Here is a 22,450-nt window from a genome sequence, read left to right as displayed (position 1 = left end):
GGAGGAAGGGGGTCCGGCAGGAGGTATATAGAGACTTCAACTGAAATATTTTGTCCCTTTAAAAAAAACTTGGAAGTAAATTTGGCCAAATGTCAAGATTTATTAAGACTGGGTATTTAGGTGAATGGATATTAATTTATTATTCTCTATCTTTTTTGCATGTTTGAAATATTTCATCATACTGATGCTACTTTTATGTTTTGTTACTGGATTTCCTAACTTTGTAATATTTTTATTATTATTCTAATTAGTCTTCACTTGCAATTATTATATTTCTTTTTATTTTCTATAAATACAGTATTTGTTATATTGCTTTTTTAATTGTTATGTTGTTATTATTTATTCTATATTTTACTGTTACATAGTGACCTTCCCTATCTCTCTGCTTTATTTATCTAAATAGAAACTTCAGCTTTGCTCACTTTTGCACAGATGGCTTTTCCATTATCTGGTTTGAAATTCTTTTTGAATTCTTTTGTTTTATAGGGGAAATTAGACCATTTAATGTGGTATTATAAATTAGATGGCTGTATTAGCTTCCTCAGGTTACCATAACAAATGACCACAAGCTGGGAGCTTTCAGATACTAGAAATTCATCTGTCAACTTCTAGGCAGCTAGAAGTCTGGAATCAAGGCAGTGTCAGGGCTGTGCTCCCTCAGAGGGCTCTCAGGAAGATTCTTTTCTTTGCCTTGTCCAGCTTCTGGTGGCTCCAGGCGTTCCCTTGGCTTCTGGCCACGCGGTTCTGGTCTCTGCCTTGGCTGTGACGTGGCTGCCTCCTCCGTCTGTCTGTGGCTCTTCTCTTCTTTCTTCTGAAAGGACACTTATCCTTGGATTTAGGTCCTACCTGGGTAATCCAGAATGAGTTTATCTCAAGATCTTTAACTTTATTACATCAGCAAAGGCTCTTTTTCCAAATGAAGTCACATTCACAGGTTCTGGGGATTTGGGTGTGGACATCTTTTTTTGGGGAGCCACTGTTGAGCTTATTGTAGACCTCTGTCATCTTCCAGTGCTAGTTTTTGCTCTTTCTGTTTATTTAGCTTTTATTGGAACTGTATAAAATGTCAGCCAACATTGAACAATGTGAAGTACCTACTGTAAGCCAGGTACTCTACAGGTGAATAAAACTGGGCAGGGATCTTCTGCTCCTGTGGGACCTCAACTTTCAAGTGCTTTTAAAACCAGGTCGTTTTAAAATTAAAAGTGCCCACATATTTCTGAATAAGCAATACTTGCCTATGATAAAAAAAAAATCTAAAATGTCTAAAGTACATTTGACTGAATGCCTGCCTTTTGCCTATTTTGTTTTTTTATTTTTGTTTCCTATAAATTTGAATATCTGTGTCTTTAGCCAAGTTACTTCTCTTAGCATTTATTTTTTTCTATTTAACCCTAAAGGAAGTTTACAGTTGAGGTTTGCCTTCCTGCATTCTTAGGAACTTCTTGGTATTAAAAAAAAAAAGCAAATTGTTATTGTATACTAGTCTCCACAATGCCTATTCTGATCTTTTCCCCAATATCTCAACTCTAAACCCGGTATCTGCACTGGAGTTATCACTTCAGACTTAGAAAATCAGGCAGTGAGTGAGCACTTCCAACTTCTATTCTACTAAATTTCAATTTGTATTAAAAACCCTACTGCTACTTACTCTGTCTTCTTTTGTCCCAGAAAGAATTGTCGCTCTTCTTCTCCAAGGCTGAACTTGTCACTTATAATCTTAATTATGATAGCTCCTTTGTGCTTCATCCTTTACTTTAATACTTTCTCTTATTCATACTTTTTTTTCACAGCCAGTAATCATGTTGACTTCCTCTCCTTTTAAAGGAAAAAGCACCAAAAATGATGCCCAAAGAAAAGGACCTTTTCTAGCTTCTGCTGTTCTTGAAGCTTCTCTCCTTCTCTGGATGACCAAACTTCTTAAGGATGGCCCAGTATCTTCATTTTTGACTGCTCACTCTACTTAAAACCTTACTGTCCCGTAACCTCCCAGGCGGCAGGTTCTCACTCCATACCACCTCTTGGTATTATCATTTGTTCCCTTTCCTGAAATTCTCTTTAGGCTGCATGCCCGTGGTGTTTTCTTATTCTCCACTCTTTTCATTTAGCCCTCCCAGCCCCACCCAAGAATTTGTCCTTAATGGTTTAATAAAATCTCATGACACGCCTGTCATTGCAATTATATTTCTCTAGTGTTGGCCTCCCTCCACCTCTGCTTACCTTTGGGGGTTCTAGTGTCTGTGATTTCCTGCTGGTACCATAGGCTTAAGCTGGATGTTGAGCCCCTACTGATTTATCCCTTCACTGTGTCCCTGTTTGCTGCTGATGGTACTTCCATCTTGCTCTTCTCCTGGGATTGAAACTTTGATATCATCCTTGATCCCTCTCTGCTTTTCCCCCCACTTAATCCTTTTAAATAAAAAATGTGTTTCTTCCTTATTTGTATCCCTAGGCACGCTTCTGATGCTAGGTAGGTAATCAACATAATAAACTCTTGATGAATGGAGTCCTGTCGATTTTTACCTGTGGTGGGGTCTTCTCCGCTCCATTCCTACTGCCATCAGTGTAGGTAGCGCAGGCCTTCACACCCATGATGCCGGGGCACTGGCCTCACCCAGCTGCTGCTCCTGACTGCCTTGTCTCTCCTTTTCTCCCCATTGTACACTTCAGGGCAAGGTTATTCTTAATCTAGCTCCAAACCATATTTCCCACAAAACAAACTTCAGACTTCTTAGCCTGTACTTAACGTCCTGTGTGACCGGGTTCCAGCCTAACTTTAACGTTAATGCTCTTGCAAAATACACGGCTGTCAGTCTGAGCTACTCATTCACTGTTCCTCATGTGCCCACGGCCACTTGTGACTGTCTGTTCAGGTCTGTGTTGGGCCCTGTTTCCTCTGGTCCTCAGGGTCCAATTCTGCAGCCTGTTTCCCAAGGCATGTTTCAGATGCCACCTTTTTCAGGAAAGCTTTCCAGAACCTCTTATCACAAGTCATCTTTTCCTTCTATCAACTCCCGTAATTCTTGAGCTTTACTTACAAATGGCATTTATCCTTTTTTTCTAAATAAATCCTGATTGTTTTCCCTTACTAGGCTCTGAGCTACTTGAGAGTAGAGGTAATGTCGGATCTGATGTTTAGATCCTAACACAGTTCACTGAGAAGGTACCTACTAAAATTTATTGAGTGAAACTCCTTTATAATTATTAAAATGATATCTAACATACTGAGTAGTTCTAGTTCCTATTTTTAATGTATGTAAGTAAAAATCTAAGTTTTTACTTAGACGGACTGATGAAAACAAATTTTTATACTTCATTGTGTAGAGTGATCACTTGTGACTCCAGTTATGCTGTGTGCATTTTGGTAGTGAGGGGTTTCCTTGTTCAGCTTCTGTTTTACTCCCAAGGGTGGTTTTTATTTAATGTTACTAACTTTGCTTATTGTAAACCCATCCACTTAGTTTGAAGATGTATGTATCTTGACAATCAAATGTCTGTTATTCTGTGTACGTTTGCAGCTGTAAAAACGTAGACAGATTCCTACAGACCTTCCGGGTTTCAACATTTTTGTTTTTGCTTTCAAGGAGAAACGACAGGATGTCTTGTGGGCCTTCTGCAAACCCATGCCCAAGGCCATGGTGACCTTAGGAATGTGCTGCTTTTGTTCTCCTGATTTTGTAGTTTCCACATTGCTGGCTTTTTAAGTGTGAGACTTATAATTCTCTTCCAAAGTGGGATCTTGTGTCTGTTTTCTTTAGGTCTTGTATTACTTTTATTTTTATAATCTAGTGGTAGCCTAACCCAGGTGGATCTCTGTTCTGGTGTCCTCATGATGGATCTCCTGTGTCAGACCGTAATTCTTACCCCACCAGCTCCAAGTGTTTTGTTGTTACTAACAGCTTGTTTCCTCTGAAATAGGCATCATTCATCTGGCCATGATTAGTTGCTACTTTTTAGGCCTTTCACTTACTTCTTTGCTCTTTTTTCCTGTTTGTTCTTCTTTTTGGAGATGTACTTGAAGTAATTCTTAAGTGTTCCTGCTTTCCTCTGTCCTTATCTTCTCCCTCTTACCCCTTCCTTGGCTTTGTTTGTTCTTTTTGAAATTTATCTTCTTTGCTTCAGACCTTGTTAAGTGTTTTGAGGAGCTTAGTAAGGACAGACACTGTATAACATTATTGTTTAAATGCATTTCAACTGTTCAAGAAGTCAGATAAGGCCTGGAGGAGGCAAAATCACTCTGCTTTGAAGCTCTTTCATAAAAAGATTGATGAAGAAACAGGATGTTCTTGGTAAGAAGGACTTTTTGTTTTCTGTGTACATTTCAACCTTCAGATAATTATGAATATTCTAGAATAAGCAGTATGATCAGTCAGCGTAGTTGATAATGTTTTTAAATTCTGGACAGTTGTTGAATTGATATGTATGTGTTTTTGTGGCTTTTATTTTTTAATGGTGGCTCTTTGAGTAGAGGAAGAAAAGAATGCGATTTTATGCAGTATTTTCTTTCCACAATTACTTTGAATTGAAAAATAAGATGAGAGATTTAAAAAACATACTATTGTATTTTTAATGGCTTTGCCATCAAGCAACTGAAACTTCTCTCCCCTTCCAAGTTGTTGAGGGTCAAGTTATTACATTTATGACACAGTGTGCCTTTGACCTGGATAGTCTTCTCTAATTTTTCAGTGGGCAGATGGAGGTCTAGAGTTCACACAGCTTTTCAGAATTAGGTATAGAACCTCTTGACTCTCTTTCAGAGACCCTTTCAGATACCCTTTCTGTAGGGCAGGCTGCTGACCTACAATATGTAATTTGTCTTTTGTGCAATGAGAACCAGTCTTTGTTTGTCCAGGCCAGACCCAGAGGGTAATGAAACGTCATCGGAAGTTTTTCCAGACTGTTTCTCTGTTTTGTAACGTCTCGTTTTGTTTTCTTTTACTCAGAGCCTGTGCCTGTGGCGCCGAGGCCAGGTGTTGTTAGTGTCAGTTGCACATTGTCCTCAGCCTTCCTGTTGCCTTCCTCCTTTGGATTCAAGCCTTTGAGCCACCATGGGCCTCCTCGCCTGCCAGAGGGATCTCTTAGTTGGTGTGCATCAGGGAGCAGGTCCCCCTCCCTGGGAACTGTCGGGTTGCCACCTCTCGGTGCTCTTGGAGTCAGTCCTTTGCTCTGGTGCAGATGAGGGCACTGTTGTGTCTCCCCTGACCTGCCTGAGTTGTGCCTCCAGTACAAGCCACACGTATCCTCTGAGTGGGGTCAGAGTAGTGTGTAGTCATGCATCTTACTCAGGTCCTTTTAATGTCCTCTCCGAGCAGCCGAATTTTCTTCCTGGGCTTTCAGATCGTTTGTCTGCCATGGCCCAGTGTGGGATCTTTGTTGCACTGCAGATGAATTGACTGCTTTGGGACCTGGAAAAGTGGTGGTTGTGTTTTGGCCCCGGGGTTCCTGCACTTTGTGAGAAGACACAGTGTCGTTGTTCTTCTGGGCTTACGTTTGCTCTGTTTTGGGAGTGAGTGACTGGCTCAGTTACATGATAAGAAGTGGAGATTGTATGACAGTGGTGACTTATCTGTGCTCTTTTATTTAATTTTTATTTCTATTATCAAATTTTATTTTAGCAATAGTAAGTTTTGTGCCTGTTAGATACTTGTGTCTAGAATAACCTCTCTTTCTTATTGATGAAAAATTTGAGAATTTTGATTCTGGCATATGTAGTAACTCTAGCTTTTATCTTTAAAAAAATTTTATAATAACTTTATTAAGATATAATTTGCATACCATACAACTTACTCATTTAATATATCCAATTCAGTGGTTTGTAGGATATTCATAGAGTTGAATCAATTTTAGAACATTTTCATCATACCAAAAGGAAATGCTATATCCATTAGCAGTTACTCCCCCTTTTTGTCCAATCTCCCCAGCCCCTGGCAACCACTAATCTACTTTCCATCTCTTGATTTGCCTATTCTGGACATTTCAGATAAATGGAATAATAGAATAAGTGGTCTTTTGTGACTGGTTTCTTTCAAAGACTTAGCATAATGGTTCAGGGTTTACCCATGCCTTTCTCTTGGTTTTTCATCACTCTCTGGGGTGGTACAGAATTCTATTTATGGTCTGTCTCCCATCTCTGGAATAGAGAAATGGTTTACTGATACATTGAACAGCAGCAGTACTTCTTAACAGAGACAGTCCCAAGTCTTCAGATGTGCTTCAGTTACAGTCACTTAAGGACGATGGTTTTTGATCTCTGTATTAGTTATCTATTGCTGAAGAACAAATTAGCCCCAAAGTGAGCAGTTTAAAACAATACTTGTTACCTTGAAGTTTCTGTGGGCCAGGACTCTGAGCACAGCTTAGCTGGATCCTCTTGCTCTGGGTCTCTCCCAGGGCTGCAGCCATCCCAAGGCTCATCCAGGGAGGCTCCAGCACTCATGGTCATTGGCAGGGTTCGGTCCTCTGCAGACCTCACTCAGTTCCTTCAGAGCTGTTGGCTGAAAGCCTCCCCAGTTCCTTCCCACGTGGGCCTCTCCATAGAGCATCTTACAGCAGGTCAAAGCAAGCAAGCAAGTGGCCAAGAGAGAGGCCCAGCAAGAGAGAGCGGGCTCCAGCAAGATAGAAGACACCATACAGTACCCTGAGCATGGACGTGACTCTTGCAGAATTCTGTTCATTGCAAGCATGTCACCAGATCCACCACTCATGCAAAGGGATGTGAATCCAAGAGTCAGGAAATACTGGGGGCTGTTATTAGCTGGTGTCAGAGAAGTGGATTGTTGATTTCCTTGGTTCCAGAAATACTGTGGAGAAAACACATCTGAAGTGCTCTTGGGAATATGGAAAATTCCTTGATGTAGATGTGCTAATAATTTGTCAGCTATTCACTTGTGAGACTTTTCTACTAAATTGATAAATCTTTTCTCCCCCTGAGATGGCATGATGGCATTCAGTTTCATTTCCCTCATTTTTGTCTTACTGAATTTTGACAGAATAATTCATCTCTTTGTTCCTTCTGCCCCCATCCTTGGTCTCTGAATACTTGCTGATGGTTACTATTGCTTTCTAGTTGTTTTCATGGGACCCTACTTTGCCGTTTAGTTCTTGAGGTCTTACTTGGGAAAGTTGTCCCTTTCTAGATTCTTACATCATTGTGACTCTCCTTTACTTCCTTGCCGTTTTTTGGTTCTGAAATAGTTTGATCTGAATTTGCTGTTCTAGTCAGAGAACAGGCTGATAAGGTGAAATCATGTCTTTTGCTCCTTACAGAACCTTAAAGAACAATATTTCAAACATGCAGAAAGTACAGGGAATAATAGAATGGAACACTCACGTACCCTCCACTCAGGTTTATGAAATGTTAACATTTCCTGTATTATTTTTTGCCTCAGAATTTTAAAGAATTTACTAATTCAAAATTCATTTTTCCACTCAGAATATTGTATTGATGGACATGGTGGTGGTTTGCATATTTTCACTATTGTGAACACTTGCTTTGATGAATGTTTCCTTTTTTCCATTGGCAAGAGTTTTTCCAGCCATTGATACTTTGAAAACAGACTTCTGGGTGGTTGATAAGCAAAAACAATAAGTGATAAACATTTCTTTAATATGTTGACAGAGACTGTTGCAGCCACTTTTTTTGCACATATGCTTTCTTTCTTATTTACTATATTGAAGTATCATTGATATACAATCTTATATTGGTTTCAAGAATACAACACAGTGATTCAACAGTTACCCATATTAAATCCTCACCCCCTCTAGTGTAGTTATTATCTCTCAACATAGGAAGATGTTATGGAATCATTGACTATATTCTCCATGCTGTACTACCATCCCTGTAACCAATTTATATTGTGATTGAGAATATTGGTGCCCCTTTATCCCCCTAACCTTCCCTTCACACTCACCCCAACCCCTCCCTCATGGTAACCATCAGTCACTTCTCAGTGTCTATGAATCTACTGCTGTTCTGTTCATTTTTTTTGTTTTATTTTTAGATTCCACAAATAGGTGAAATCATATAGTATTTGTCTTTCTGTGCCTGACTTATTTCACTGAGCAGAATACCTCTAGGTCCATCCATGTTGTTGCAAATGGCAGGATTTCTTTCTTTTTTATGGCTGAGTAATAGTCCATTGTATATATGTACCACATCTTCATCTGTTGATGGGTACTGGTGTTTTTATATCTTGGCTATTGTATGTAGCCAATTTTAATAACATACATGGAATAGTTAGGGAAATATGCTTTTTGTGACAGCCGTTTAGCTGGAAAAATGTTAACTCACGCTGCCTTTCATTTTTGGATCAATACTAGTGAGGCATTTTTTTTAACTGTTATTTATGTAATTGTAAGCAAAATTGATGGACTATTGGAATTACTATTAAAAACACTTTCATATGGTGATTTAGGAAAATATCCATTACATACTTCTGTTATTTTTCTTTGTGAAACTGTTTATTCCTATTGTAGGATAATCAGCCAAACCCGTATTTGTGTCATGCTCATTTCTAAGCAAGAATATTTTTTTAAGCTTTTATTATGGAAAATTTCAAACACACAAAAGTAGAGAAAATGGTACTGTGAACCTTCTTGTGTGCATTACCAGCTTCAACAAAGTTGACTTTCTTTTGGGCAAGATTTTCAACTGCAGTGCTTACAGTTTTATATTTAGGATTATATCATATTTAGAGTAACACAAAGTATTAACAAAACTCATCTGGCGAACTATTTCAGTTTTCCTATGGGGTAAGTGGCAGTTGTTTGGATGACTTACTACTCGATTTAGAAGTCATCCCCCTATTAGTTTTGCTAATTAATAGATGTTTCTTCTCTCCATTGGTTGCTCGGGCTAATGGTTGATATATCTGGCCAGTCTTATCTGTGACAGGGAGATTGTCTATAAACTTTATACAAGTGTGACATAAGTCCTTCAGAGTGCTTTGATACAGTAAGTTAGAAAACTATTCCAAATATTGAGAGGACTCCATTATTTAATGAAATACAGACCAAATAGTAATATCCCCTGGTATTGCAGCATTTCTGGAACTACTGTATAGATCCAGAGACTGTGTAATTTACTGTTTGAGCTGTACCAATGATTTTCTTGTATGTTTGGATTGCAGATAGCAGTTGTGATGGGCTCCTGTACAGCAGGAGGGGCTTATGTGCCTGCGATGGCTGATGAAAACATCATTGTTCGCAAGCAGGGGACCATTTTTTTGGGAGGACCCCCTTTGGTAAGAACATAGTCTTGTTGATTGATTGAAGTAAAATATATGTAGTATAAAACTTACCATTCTAACCAATTTAAAATTTACAGTTCCATGGCATTAAATATATTCACTTTATTGTGCAACCATCACCAACATCCATCTCCAGAACTTTCTCATCTTTGCTAGTTGAAACTCTGTACCTATTAAGCACTAATTCTCTATTTTCCCCTTGCCTGCCACCTTCACCACACCTGGCAACCATTTGTTTCTGTCATATTTCACTTAGTATAATGTCCTCAAGATTCATCCATCTTTAGCATGTGTCAGAATTTCCTTCCTCTTTAAGGCTGCATAATAATTCCATTGCTTGTACTTGCCACATTTTATTTATTCATTTACACATCAGTGGATTTCCTCCACTTTTGGGCTATTGTGAATAGTGCCTCTGTGAACCTGAGTACTGTATACAAATATATCTGAGTCCCTGCTTTTATTTCTTTTGGGCCTGTACTCAGAAGTGGGATTGCTAGATCATGTGATAATTCTATGTTTAATATTTTGAGGAATCACTTCATTCCTTTTTATGGCTGAATAATCTTCCATTAAGATGAATAATATTTCATTAGAATGAATGGATAGGCTGCCTTTTGTTTATCCATTTCTTTGTTGGTAGACATTTGTGTTGTTACCAGTTTTTGGACATTATGAGTAATGCTCCTATGAACGTTCAAGTGCAAGTTTCTATATAGATGTTCTCATTTGTATTGGATATATACCTATGAGTGTAACTGCTGGGTCATGTGGTAACTAAGTTTAACATTTTGAGGAATGGCCAAACTGTCTAGAGCATATTTTATGTTCCTGCCAGTAGTGTGTAAAGGTTTTGATTTCTCCACATCCTTCCCAACACTTGTTAATTGTGTGTCTGTTGGGTTAAAACCACCCTAGTAGGTGTGAGGTGGTACCTCTTTGTGTTTTTGATTTGCATTGTCTTGATGATTAATGATATTGAGCATCTTTCATGTGCTTGATGGTTATTTTTATGTCTTCTTTAGAGAAATATTTATTCAGATCCTTTACCCATTTTTTAAATTGGGCTATTTTTCTTTTCATTGAATTGTAAGAATTCTTTATATATTCTGGATATAAGTCTCTTATCAGATACATGATTTGCAAATACTTTCTTACATACTGTGGGTTGTCTTTTTATTTTCTTGATTGTGTCTTTGAAGCATGAAAATTTTTAGTTTTGATAAAGTCCAATTTATGTATACTTTTTCTCAGCTTGTGCTTTGGGTGTCATATCTTTGAAGGCATTGCCTATTCCAGGGTCACAAAGGTTTAGTCCTTTGTTTTCTTCTAAGAGCATCATAATTTTTATCTCTTATATTTAGGCCAATGATCTATTTTGAGTAATTTTGGGTATGCTTTAAGCAAAAGGTACAACATCTTTTGTATGGGGGTATGCTGTTGTCTGAGCATCATTTGTTAAAAGGACTGTTCATTCCCCATTGAATGGTCATGGCTGAAGAAATAAACTTTTACTTATTTTTTTATTCTACCTCAGGTGTACTGTTGTTTGACTCAAGGTCAGTAACACATTGATAAGTTGTTAAAGTGAGAACAGCAAGGTGCTTACACATAGTATGTTAACTTTTGTATAAAATGGGGGCAGTTATATATTTGAAAGCTTGTATATGCATAAAGAAACCCTAAGAAAGGTATAGTAAACATTGTTAAAATGTAGAGGAGATGAAAAAGGGCTGGAGAGAAACATACCTTCTGAGCCTCTCAAAAAGGTCAAGTTCCAGGAAAAAATTCCATTCACAATTGCACCAAAATGAATAAAATACCTAGGAATAAACCTAACGAAGGAGGTGACAGACCTATATATACCCTGAAAACTACAAGACACTCCTGAGAGAAATTAAAGAGGACACTAATAAATGGAAATATATACCATGCTTTTGGGTAGGAAGAATTAATATTGTCAAAATGGCCATCCTGCCTAAAACAATCTGCAGATTCAGTGCTATCCCTAGTAAAATACCAACAGCATTCTTCAATGAACTAGAACAAATAGTCTAAAATTCTTATGAAACCACAAAAGACCCTGAATAGCCAAAATAATCCTTAGAAGGAAGAATAAAGTGGGGGGGTATTATGTTCCCCAACTTCAAGCTCTACTACAAAGCCACAGTAACCAAGAGGATTTGGTATTGGCACAAGAACAGAACAATAGACCAATGAAACAAACTAGAGAGCCCAGATATAAACCCAAGCATATATGGTCAATTAATATATGATAAAGGAGCTATTGGACATACAATGGAGAAATGACAGCCTCTTCAACAAATGGTTTTGGCAAAACTGGACAGCTACATGTAAGAAAATGAAACTGGATTACTAACTCCAAATACAAAAGTAAATTTGAAATGGATCAAAGACCTGAATATAAGTCATGAAACCATAAAACTCTTAGGAAAAAACATAGGCAAAACTCTCTTGAATATAAACATGAGCAGCTTTTTCATGAACATATCTCCTTGGGCAAGGGAAACAAAAGCAAAAATGAACAAGTGGGACTACATCAAACAAAAGCTTCTGTACAGCAAAGGACACCATCAGCAGAAAAAAGGCATCCTACAGTATGGGAGAATATATTCATAAATGACATATTCCATAAGGGGTTGACATCCCAAATATATAAAGAGCTCACACACCTCAACACCCCAAAAGCAAATAACCCAATTGAAAAATGGGCAGAGGATCTGAACGGATACTTCTCCAAAGAAGTATGGATGGCCAACAGGCACATGAAAAGATGCTCCACATCTCTAATTATCAGAGAAATGCAAATTAAACCCACAGTGAGATATCACCTCACACCAGTAAGGATGGCCAACATCCAAAAGACAAGCAACAACAAATGCTGGCGAGGATGTGGAGAAAGGGAAACCCTCCTACACTGTTGGTGGGAATGTAAATTAGTTCAACCATTGTGGAAAGCAATATGGAGGTTCCTCAAAAAATTAAAAATAGAAATACCATTTAACCCAGGAGTTCCACTCCTTGGAACTTACCCTAAGAAAACAGGATCACAGATTCAAAAAGACATATGCATCCCTATGTTTATTGCAGCACTATTTACATTAGCCAAGATATGGAAGCAACCTAAGTGTCCATCAGTAGATGAATGGATAAAGAAGATGTGGTACATATACATGGTGGAATATTTTTCAGCCATAAGAAGAAAACAAATTCTACCATTTGCGACAACATGGATGGAGCTAGAGGGTATTATGCCTAGTGAAATAAGCCAGGCAGAGAAAGACAAGTACCAAATGATTTCACTCATCTGTGGAGTATAACAACAAAGCAAAAACTGAAGGAACAAAACAGTAACAGACTCACAGAACCCAAGAATGAACTAGCGGTTACCAAAGGGAAAGGGGTTAGGGAGGAGGGGTTGGAAGGGAGGGAGGAAGGGATTAAGGGGTGTTATGATTAGCGCACATAATGTAGGGGAAGCACGGGAAAGGTAGGATAGCACAGAGAAGACAAGTAGTGACTCTATAGCATCTTACTAAGCTGATGGACAGTGACTGTAATGGGGTATGTGGTGGGGACTTGATAATAGGAGAAAAAAGTAACCACAATGTTGCTTATGTGAAACCTGAGCAGAAGATTGTATATCAATGATACCTTAATAAAAAAAAATTAAAGCAAAACAAAACAAAACAAGTTAGAATAGCCATGAGAGGTGCTCTAAATTTCTAATATTAGCAACCTTTATGAATCACTGGTATGGCCAGCTCCATAATCTATGGTACAAAATGAAAATATGGGACCCCATATTCAAAAAGAAAGAAAAAAGTACTGTTACAAGTTATTTAAATATAAAACATTTTTCTTCCTTCTGTGGTCCAGCATGCACCTGTCATGGTGTTTTTGCTTGCTCTTTAATGACATGCCTCCTCAGGCATGGACTACTCCCCCTCTCAGGCATCTCTGCTTCCAGTGGGCCCACCGCCCCTATCCCTAGCAGGCACGTGGCCCCTAAGGGCATACAGTCTCCATGGCAGGATGTGCTTGGTACCTGGATGGGAGATGCGTAGAGGGCTAGCCCTTAGCTGCCACCTCTGCATTCCACCGAGCCATCTGCTGGTGGTCATACCGCAGTCCGGCCAGTCCAGGATAGTGATGGAGCTGCTGTGCTTCAGTCTGAGACACTGTGGGGTGCATGCCTGACCCCTCATCCTCCCTAAGCCATGCCAGGCCTGCAGTGAGGGCAGATACAAGAGTCACTAAGTGGGGGTGGGGAGGAGAAGGTGGGACAAGGCCCAGAGCCCAGGTACCAGTTGGCAGGAAACAGGGAGCCAAGAACCCATCCCAGGGAGGTGGTGGGAAGCTCTAAACCCCTGCACACATGCTTCATTGTCCCATGAGACTTCACTTACAGAATGCAAATTCAAAGATAAAATTAGTTAGAATTTCAATAGGGTGACCGTAAACTCCAAACACAGGGTCCTTCTGAGAGTGGGACCCTATGAACTCTGCTGGTCCCCTGCCTGTGGTGCAGGACTGTGGACCGGATTATGTCATGCTAGACTCTTCCTCTCCTCTCCTGTGGTCAGCTCCATTCCAGTGATTTTCAGTAATGCAGTCACTGCTCTGCTGTGCTTATGTCATGGCATAATCCTAGACCTCAAAACAATAAAGAGAGGGTGGGTGAAAACACAGGTCCACCTTACAACAAAATGTCCCATTACATAAGTAAAATCTAGGAATAGTAACAGGTAAAAAGGAGAATGTCAAGGAAATTATAAAACTGTAATATATATGTAAGGGAGTACTGGCCATAACAAGAAATGAGGTTCTGACACATGCTACACCTCGATGAAACTTGAAAACAAGTCAGACACAAAAGGGCAAATATTGTATAGTTCTAGTTCTATGAAATGTTTACAATAGGCAAATTCGTAGAGACTGAAAGTAGATTCATGGTTGCCAGGGACCTGAAGGAGGGTGAAATGGGGGAGTGACTGCTAATGAGATGGGGTTTCTTTTGGGAGTGATGAAATGTTCTGGAATTAGGTGGTGGTGATGGTTATACAACCTTGTGGCTATATTTAAAAACACTGAATTGTGTGTGCTTTTAAATGGTGAATTTTATGGTATATAAATTACATCTCAGAAAGCAAGTTTGTTGCTTCAAAAGTCTGTCAAAGAATCATCTCTGGTTTTGGAATACTAACACAAATTAATTAAAAAGAGTCTATTAAAAAGAGCTTATGCTTTGGCATGAAATAAACATATTTCCCAAATGATTGTGTTACTGTTTAATAACTTTTATTGAGGATCAGGTAAGCCTGAAGAGCTGCCATTACACACGTGATGAGAGTCTTCAGGCATTGTTCACAAGCCTGCAGTGTCCGTGACTGTTTTGTATTTCCCCAGCTACATGTAATAGCTGTCATTGCGAAGAGAGGAAAAGTCCGCAAAATCTCCCTTTGTAAAGGGAACAAACTTTCACAGCTAGTTCTTATTGGTGTTCCATTAGAGAATGTGTAAAGATAGGACTCAACTTTGAAAACATCTTTTTGGGGGATAAAGGCAGCCCCATAATACTGAAGAATGCTAACTGTTTCTGAGATGTGTCTAAAGGCCAGTGTTACAATTTCCATTCAGCAGACTCAGATTTAACTTTTACCTTAGAAAGAAGCAACTTAGCGAGTGAAGTCTGTGGCTCTATTACAGAACTCAAGATCGTTCAGTAGTCAGCCAAAGACCGAGTTTACGGGTAGAATGAGAGGCAGCAGCCCCATCTGTTTGAGAATTCTAAATTTTGATGCTTGTTTTACTGAAAATGGAGAAAAGGCTTTGTAGGCTTCACACATAATGTAAGCTTGAGTTTCTATAGCTTTCAGTAGCTTAAAGTGGTGGAAAAAAATGGGTAGTAATGAGACAAATTTTGAAGGAGCTTTTTGTTCTTCTGTCTTCTGTTTATTTTCTGGACTTGTTATTCAGGAGAAGGAGCTGTTTTAATTTTCTCTTTGACTTTATCATTTTTTGCACCTATTACAGCATCAAATATGTTGTGGGTGTTCAGTAAATATTAACTGATGAGAAATCCTTATTTTTTCAGTTGATAACAGATCCCTGGAAATAAATATAGCATATTTGTTGTTTATTTCTTTTTACAACTTGAATATCCAGACACCTCTTATATGTCTGGACTGAATGCTATTTTGTACTGAATTTTTTTGGGAAAAAGAGACCTGAGAATTTAGTTCTTAGGGTGGAGTAATTGGAAGTGAAATTTTTAATTACCTGTCCTTGTGAAATAATATTTTATTTAAAATAGAGCTTTAGATGTAGTGAATAATAAGTCATTTCTATGCTGCATTTTAGTTTAGCACTCATTCTAACAAAAGATTTTCTTATTTGGAGAAAAAGAAACAAATCAACAAAAAGAAGTAGGAATCAATAAGCAATTCTTAAGAGATCAGGTCGGCATTTAGTACCATGTGATTTTTTTTTCTTTTTCCTGTTAGAATTTCTCAGGCTATAATTACGTCATTCTTAATTTATTACTTGCAGTTTCTTTCATTTTGGTCATATTCTGCTGAATCTTAGATATGGGTAATCTTAGAGATTTTTTTCCCCTTCTTAAAGATATTACACCTTTAACAATATGCTTGTGATAGTCACTGGCATTTTTCAGCATAGGCAGAAAACAAAGGCATTACTTCAGTATATTTATTGAGTGCTTAAACATGAATAAAAGACAGTTCCTTCCAGCAAGGAACTCACAGTATGAGACGACAGAGACACATGAATATTACTCAAGTACAGTCTGGCAGGTGCCATGTTAGAGAGTTCAGTAGAATATTCTTGGGCTGAAGATGAGCAAGCATTGCTCTGTTATTACTACGGAGAGTCATTCGTGATAAAAAGGCCTGGGCGGGTCAGGGAGAGCTACCTAGAGCAGGTGGGGCTTGGAGGGAAATAGGGGTTCACCAGGTGGGTGAGAGGGAGCAGGAGCAGGAGCCAGGCAGTGAGAACGATGTGTGCCTGTGGAGGCAGCTCAGAGCAGAGGAGAGAGCGTGGGCTTTCAGGCCGGAAAGGCCTGTGGCCAAATCAAGTTCCATCACTTGTTCCTTAGTGACTCTGGGTTCAGACTTTTTATCTGTAGATTGGAGACAGTATTGTCCAGGTTTGCTAGGTGGGTGGGATGAGGAAATAAAATGTTCTTTAGTTCTGTGGGAGGCAGAGTGGAGCTATAGTCAGGTTAGAAGATGTGCACATTAGAAAAGCCTTTTTTTTTTTTATCTCTGAGGGGCAGAACTCCCCACTGACTTTTGTCCTCATTGTAGGTTAAAGCAGCAACTGGAGAAGAGGTGTCCACTGAGGACCTTGGAGGTGCTGATCTTCACTGCAGGTGGAACAAAAGCAGTTGTTTTTTTTCTGGGATTGATTGTTGCTTATTTGTTTGTTTAAAAGAAGTTTTAAGTTATTTTTTTGCAAGTGTTAAACTTGCCAGATCAAACCACAGTTTATCGGCTCTCAATGTGCTGTTGCAGGATTCAGTTCTTTGAACTGTAGAGTTGGAGCATCAGCTTTTTCATTATAGCCGAGAAAGACTGGAGAAATCAGTCTTTCTTATTTATTTAACCATATTTCTTATTTATTTAACTAATATCCATTGAGCACCTGTTATGTACTAGACATTGTTGTAGGTATTTGAGATAATGGGATAGATGTTACCTTTGACCTCAGAGAGCTTACATTCTCATCAGGGAGGTGGGCAATAAATAATTTCCAAAAAGTTATATAAATATGTATATATGATGAGGCCTACAAAGGAGAAGTACAGGGAGAGCATTATAGAGAGGTGATCTAATCCAGTAGTATGCTGGTATTATGACTTTGTTAAGTAACATTTGTTAAGTGGAGCACAGAATGCTATGCTAGGTTCAAAAAAAAGAACATAAGAAAAATTAAAATAGAGTCGTTCATTACTCACAGGTCCTGGGCAAAGTACATGGCCTGCTTTGAATGGTGAAATGGGACCAAAGCAGAAGGGCAGAGAGAGAGAGAGAGAGAGGCAGAACTTGGGGCATATGTTTTTATTAGGGTTTTATGAGGTGGTGCTTTGAACTTCCTGGGCTAGGGCCAGATTGGTCAATTCAAACCAAAAGAGCGGGGTTTTGGTAAGCTCTATAAGGTCTTCTCTGAGGGGTGCGTAAGGCATACAGGTGCTGGGAGGCAGGGGAGACTGTCAATCTGTTGGGGAGGTCATATCAGGAGTTACATTTGCTTGTGACTCTGCAGCTGCCATCAAGGGCATGTATTTGAATGTGGGGCTAGTGTCAGTTTAAGGTCCCTGCGGGCTGCATAGCCAAACAAAGTAAATGCTGAGGCAGCAATACTATGGGGTAGCTTAGCTAAACTTTCTATAGCAGGCGAATGCATAACCCTTGTTCTCTGGGGAGGGAGAAAGCCCTGCTTTGTGGCATCTGCCAATTTCTGTGGTATAAATGATCTCACCATGGCTGATTTCAAGCTACCAATAGGACACCATTGAATCATGCAAAGAATCAGGAAGAGATGCATGAAGTTGGCACTTGTGAGTCGGGTGAGTCGGTTCCATCACATCACCAGTCTAACCATTTTAGGTTAGAGTTGGATAAGAAGACCATCTACCTCCTAGGATTTTGTGAGGATTAAATGAGATGATACATGTAAATTGCTTGAAACAATACCTGCTTTAAGTACCTATAAATGTCAATTGCCATTATTGTTATTATTGTTGTTTATCTTAATTGGTCATTAAAGGTTTTGGACTCTTTTTTTTTTAAAGGGCATTAGGAAAACATTGACAAGTTTTAAGGAGAGATCCACTAGCAAATATTTAATTAATAAAAATCTCTGTGTGCTAAATGGAGAATGCTTAGAGAGTTGGCAAGAATCCATGTGAGGGGCCAGTTGGTGGGTGTGTCAGTGGCATAGGTAAGAGGTGCTGGTGTCTTCCATGGTTATGGTGGTAGTGCCAGTAGGGGGCAGTGAGCAGGTTTGAGCTCTACTTTAGAGGTGGACCTGAGGGACTTGTAGGTGGATTTCAGGTAAGGCTGCAGGAAGGTGAGGCGACAAAGATGATGGCATGAAATGGTTTCATTTCCTGAGATTGGGAAGATGGGAGGAGGGCAGATTTGGACCTAGGGCAGTAGGATCAAACGTTCCTTTTGGCCCTGCTGAGACAGAAATGCTTGAGACATCTAAGTGGAGGTGTGGAAGAGGCAGTGAACTCTAAGAGCCTGAAGCCCAGATTAGTGCTGGAGCTCCTTACTTGGGAGTCACAGCTCAGAGCTGGACTTTAAAATCACAGGACTAAATGAGCTCACTTCTAGGGGAGTGTAGATAAAAAAGAGGGCCTGGGACTGTTCCCTAAAGAACCCGGACATAAATGGCAAGTTGATCTAATCCTTGAGCTCAGTGGCCTGGGTGCAGTGAGCCTCTTTTTGCTCTGCCAAAGTGCAAGCCAGGAAGGCAGGTGGCTACGGGAGCAGTACAGTAGTGGGAGGAGGAAAACAGGTACATTTCTACTTTCCGATCAAAGAACACTGCTGTGCCTTCTGAAGAGTTGTTCAAGGGGTCCACCTTTGCCTCAGGTTTTTGTGCATTCCTTTCTCATGGAGTACTTATTGTGGATAGATTGTGTTGTTTTATGAGTAATACTGAAGAGTCAGGCCTAGTGCCAGCCTGCAAGGATTTATAATTTAATCAGGCAGGTAAGAGCACTAAATGAATGAACTAAAAAACAATGACAAAATAAGTATGCTGGGATACTTCTGTTTTTACAGCTAGAGGCAAGAGGAGGTGAGACTAAGGGAGTGGAGTTGAGGCAACAGAGAAGAGCTTAGAGGACGCTTGAGTTTCTACCCATGATTGTCCGCACATGAGCAGAGTTGCAGCGTTGCTCTTGACTGGCCATTTACTAACTGTTACAGGGAGACAGTGAAGTGGGTGTTTCAACCTGGGGAGAAAAGGGGCGCAGGTAGAATAGGTGAGTGGGGTACAGGACAAAGCGGCTGCCACTGTTTGTCGGTGCTTACTTGGGGAAAGGGGATGAAGGTGGCATCTGAGGAGCATTAAACTTTTTAAAAATTTTGACTGTTTTAAAAAAGTTATCTGGTGCCCATAAAAGCTGTGGGCTGTTAATCAAGTTAGAGATGTAGGCTCTGGAATTCATCTTCTGTTTGCCCCACACATTATCTATCTATATGTCTATGTGACTAGACAAACTGCTTAACCTCCCTGAGCCTCATTTCCTCCTGTGTAAAATGAAGACAAGAATAGTTCCTACCTCACAGCACAGTGTCTGGTGCATACTAAGCACTATTACTGCTGGCCATTATTACTAATAAATAATCTGTTCAAATCATGACACAGTGATAGGGGGTGATGGCTTCTTTTTTGGAACAGTGTCATAAAATTTACTAGTCACACATTGCTTTGGGTTCTTTCTGTCTTTGTAAATACATATTTGTACTTCTCTGATGAGTCATCCTTAGGAGCTAATTTGACACAAAGACTTACATGATAGAGTGTCTCATCAAAGGTTTCCTTTTCCTTCTCTTTTTGTCAGTACTAGGCAGTGTTTAAAAGAAAGCATTTGATTTTAAATGTTTACTGATTTGGAAGCAATTCCATCTGCTTCTGTTTACATACGGAATTAGTACAGTGTAGCTAGAACTGAGCAATTTTACCTGATATTATGTATGAAGCATTTAAAAGATATGGTTAGTTATAAAATGTCATATTACATTAAAAAAACTGAAGAGTCTACCATTTGCAAAGCATTGGAGGGCAATTATGAGGAGTAAATATGGTCTCTGCTTTTATATAGGACACCCAGTCCAGACATGAAACCACTGTGCAAGCCCAATTCTAAGAAATGTCTCCCAGGAATTTGGCATGCTCCCTAGAACACAAATCAAAATTCAGATTGCAGCAGCTTAGTTCTAACTCATAAAATGAGCCAGAATTCTGTTTGTTTTGAAATACATTTTTTGCCTGACTTTACATTTTTAAAAAAATACTTTATCAGAGAGTCATAGTATTGACATATGAAATAACTAACCATCTAAATCGGATTAGAACTAATAACCAGAGGAAGCCCATGCTTCATTCACATTGAGTTTGAACAGGAACTTCTGTGGTCCTTATCACAGTTATGTTTTATCAATACCCATTTTTACCACTGATCTGAGGGACAGCATATTCAAGCCTTTCTATGTGTTATCCATGACAGTTTACTTTTGGGGTGTCACTTTGTAAGGAGGGACCTTGGCTGTCTTTCAGAAATGAAGACCATATCATTAAGGGCTCAGTTAGGTACAAATGCTTTTTGGTGTTACTGACTATATCACTGAAGTGTGCCATCTGTGGTGGAACATAGACAATCTTCTTTGTGGTGCAAGGGATGAGCATGAAATAGAAGTCTTTATGAGCAGGGCCCTGTAGTCTAGTAGAAGAAGGTCAAGATTGAGAAATAGAAGGTGTGAACTCTTATGCAGCTACTGGTGGTTCTGGGGCAAAGTACTGCACCTCAGTTTTTGCTGTTTGTACAAGGGTAGCACTGTTTTGCGAGGGAGATTATGAGGACCAAATGAAATGACATTTATTCAAGTGTTTTGGAAGTAAAAATGATGTCATCCTTAAATGAGGGAAGATGTTTGGGGTTTAAGAAATTTAATTATTTTCCTTTTCCCGGTTCTGATTATTTTCGTGTGCTTTACTCTGTAGAAAGTCTGGTGTAAGTGACTACTGTGCTTTGGATGATAATCATGCCCTTCACTTAACAAGGAAGGTTGTGAGGAATCTAAATTATCAGAAGAAATTGGATGTGAGTTGGATATGTTCTTATAGCTTTTATTTTCTTGAAAAGCATTTTGGTTCATGTTGTCTTGAAATAATGTCTTTAAACAGGTTAATATGATTGCTCCATATTTCTTCAGGTTACCATTGAACCTTCAGAAGAGCCTTTGTTTCCTGCTGATGAATTGTATGGAATAGTAGGTGCTAACCTTAAGAGGAGCTTTGATATCCGAGAGGTATGTAAAGTGGAATTGTGAGCTGTAAACCATGCTGTCTATCTCTTTATATGTGTATCCATTTTCAAAGTGGAAGTCTGTTTAGATATGTTCATGCCTGGGACTCTTGTGGATATCAGTGAGGAATGACATATAAGGGAAAGATGCCTTATTAAAAGAGAGAAGAGGGAAAATCTAATAATTACTAGACATTAGGGATGATATAGGGCAACTTCATAGTTTTCAACTATTTCATTTTTCAAATAAGTGGTTCACATTTCAAATAAGTGTTCTTATTTTGGAAAATGGATGAAATATCAGGAAATTGTTGAAAGAAAAAACATACCCTTTTGGATCACTATGACATTAGCAGAGAATTCTTCCATGCTTCCATTAGACTTTTGATGACAGTTGAAGATTTTTCAGTGGTTACAGATTGTTGACATAGTCTTCTACCATCTAGATTGAGAATTCTTGTGTTTGCATACAGCATGTGGTTTTTTATTTTGTTCAGTATCCCTATCTGAATACTTTTTATATTAGGACATTATCTTAATACAAAAATCTGTGGCTTAATATTTTGTTACCTTTCCCTGGACTATAAAAATACATAATTGTGAAAAATGTAGAAAATACCGAAAAATATCAAGTTGCTTATAATTCCACCATCCAGAGAAAGAAGCTAATAGTTTGGTGTTTTGGCTTAATGTGTATATATACATTTTTATGTAGTTGAGGTAGTGTATAAATACATACATATTTAAAATTTTTAATTCTGTTTTTTCCCATTTAAATTATAAGTATTTCTCCATTATTTAAAAGTTCTTCATGAAACATCTTCCATGGCTATGCCCTAATTACTATAACAGTACCTGGTGACATGGTAGGCACTCAGTAAATATTTTCTGAATGAATTGATGGATGTAATATCCTGCTTATGTGTATGTACAATTATTTATTTGGGTAATACACTATAATTGTTACAGGGTCTTAAATTCTGGATTTTTATGGAGTTTCAACTGTTATTTCACTTTAGCAAGGTGACTTAGTTAACTATAAGTTTTAGGATTAGGATTTTAGTTTACCTTTTTGATTAACTATAGGCAAAGAAAAAAGATGGTTCTTACCATCTGA

The 22,450-nt window shown here is 38.8% G+C and overlaps 1 protein-coding gene across 5 annotated transcripts in view; it reads left to right on the top strand.

Moving 5' to 3' along the window:
* MCCC2 (methylcrotonyl-CoA carboxylase subunit 2) overlaps positions 1-22,450 on the top strand; it is a 53,889-nt gene that overhangs the window by 15,220 nt on the left and 16,219 nt on the right. For 3 of the 5 annotated variants that reach the window (XM_036887786.2, XM_057494504.1, XM_036887788.2), the window contains exons 7-10: positions 9,129-9,242; positions 16,598-16,662; positions 21,030-21,129; positions 21,242-21,337. In XM_036887786.2, coding sequence (XP_036743681.1) covers positions 9,129-9,242; positions 16,598-16,662; positions 21,030-21,129; positions 21,242-21,337 — 375 coding nt within the window. The remainder of the gene's footprint in view (positions 1-9,128; positions 9,243-16,597; positions 16,663-21,029; positions 21,130-21,241; positions 21,338-22,450) is intronic. The other 2 variants (XM_057494508.1, XM_057494506.1) reach the window with 1 other exon arrangement.

Source organism: Manis pentadactyla, chromosome 2, assembly GCF_030020395.1.
Source record: "Manis pentadactyla isolate mManPen7 chromosome 2, mManPen7.hap1, whole genome shotgun sequence".
NCBI classification, from domain to species: domain Eukaryota; kingdom Metazoa; phylum Chordata; class Mammalia; order Pholidota; family Manidae; genus Manis; species Manis pentadactyla.
Note: the sequence above shows the minus strand (reverse complement) of the source record. Positions and strands in the feature narration are given on the sequence as shown.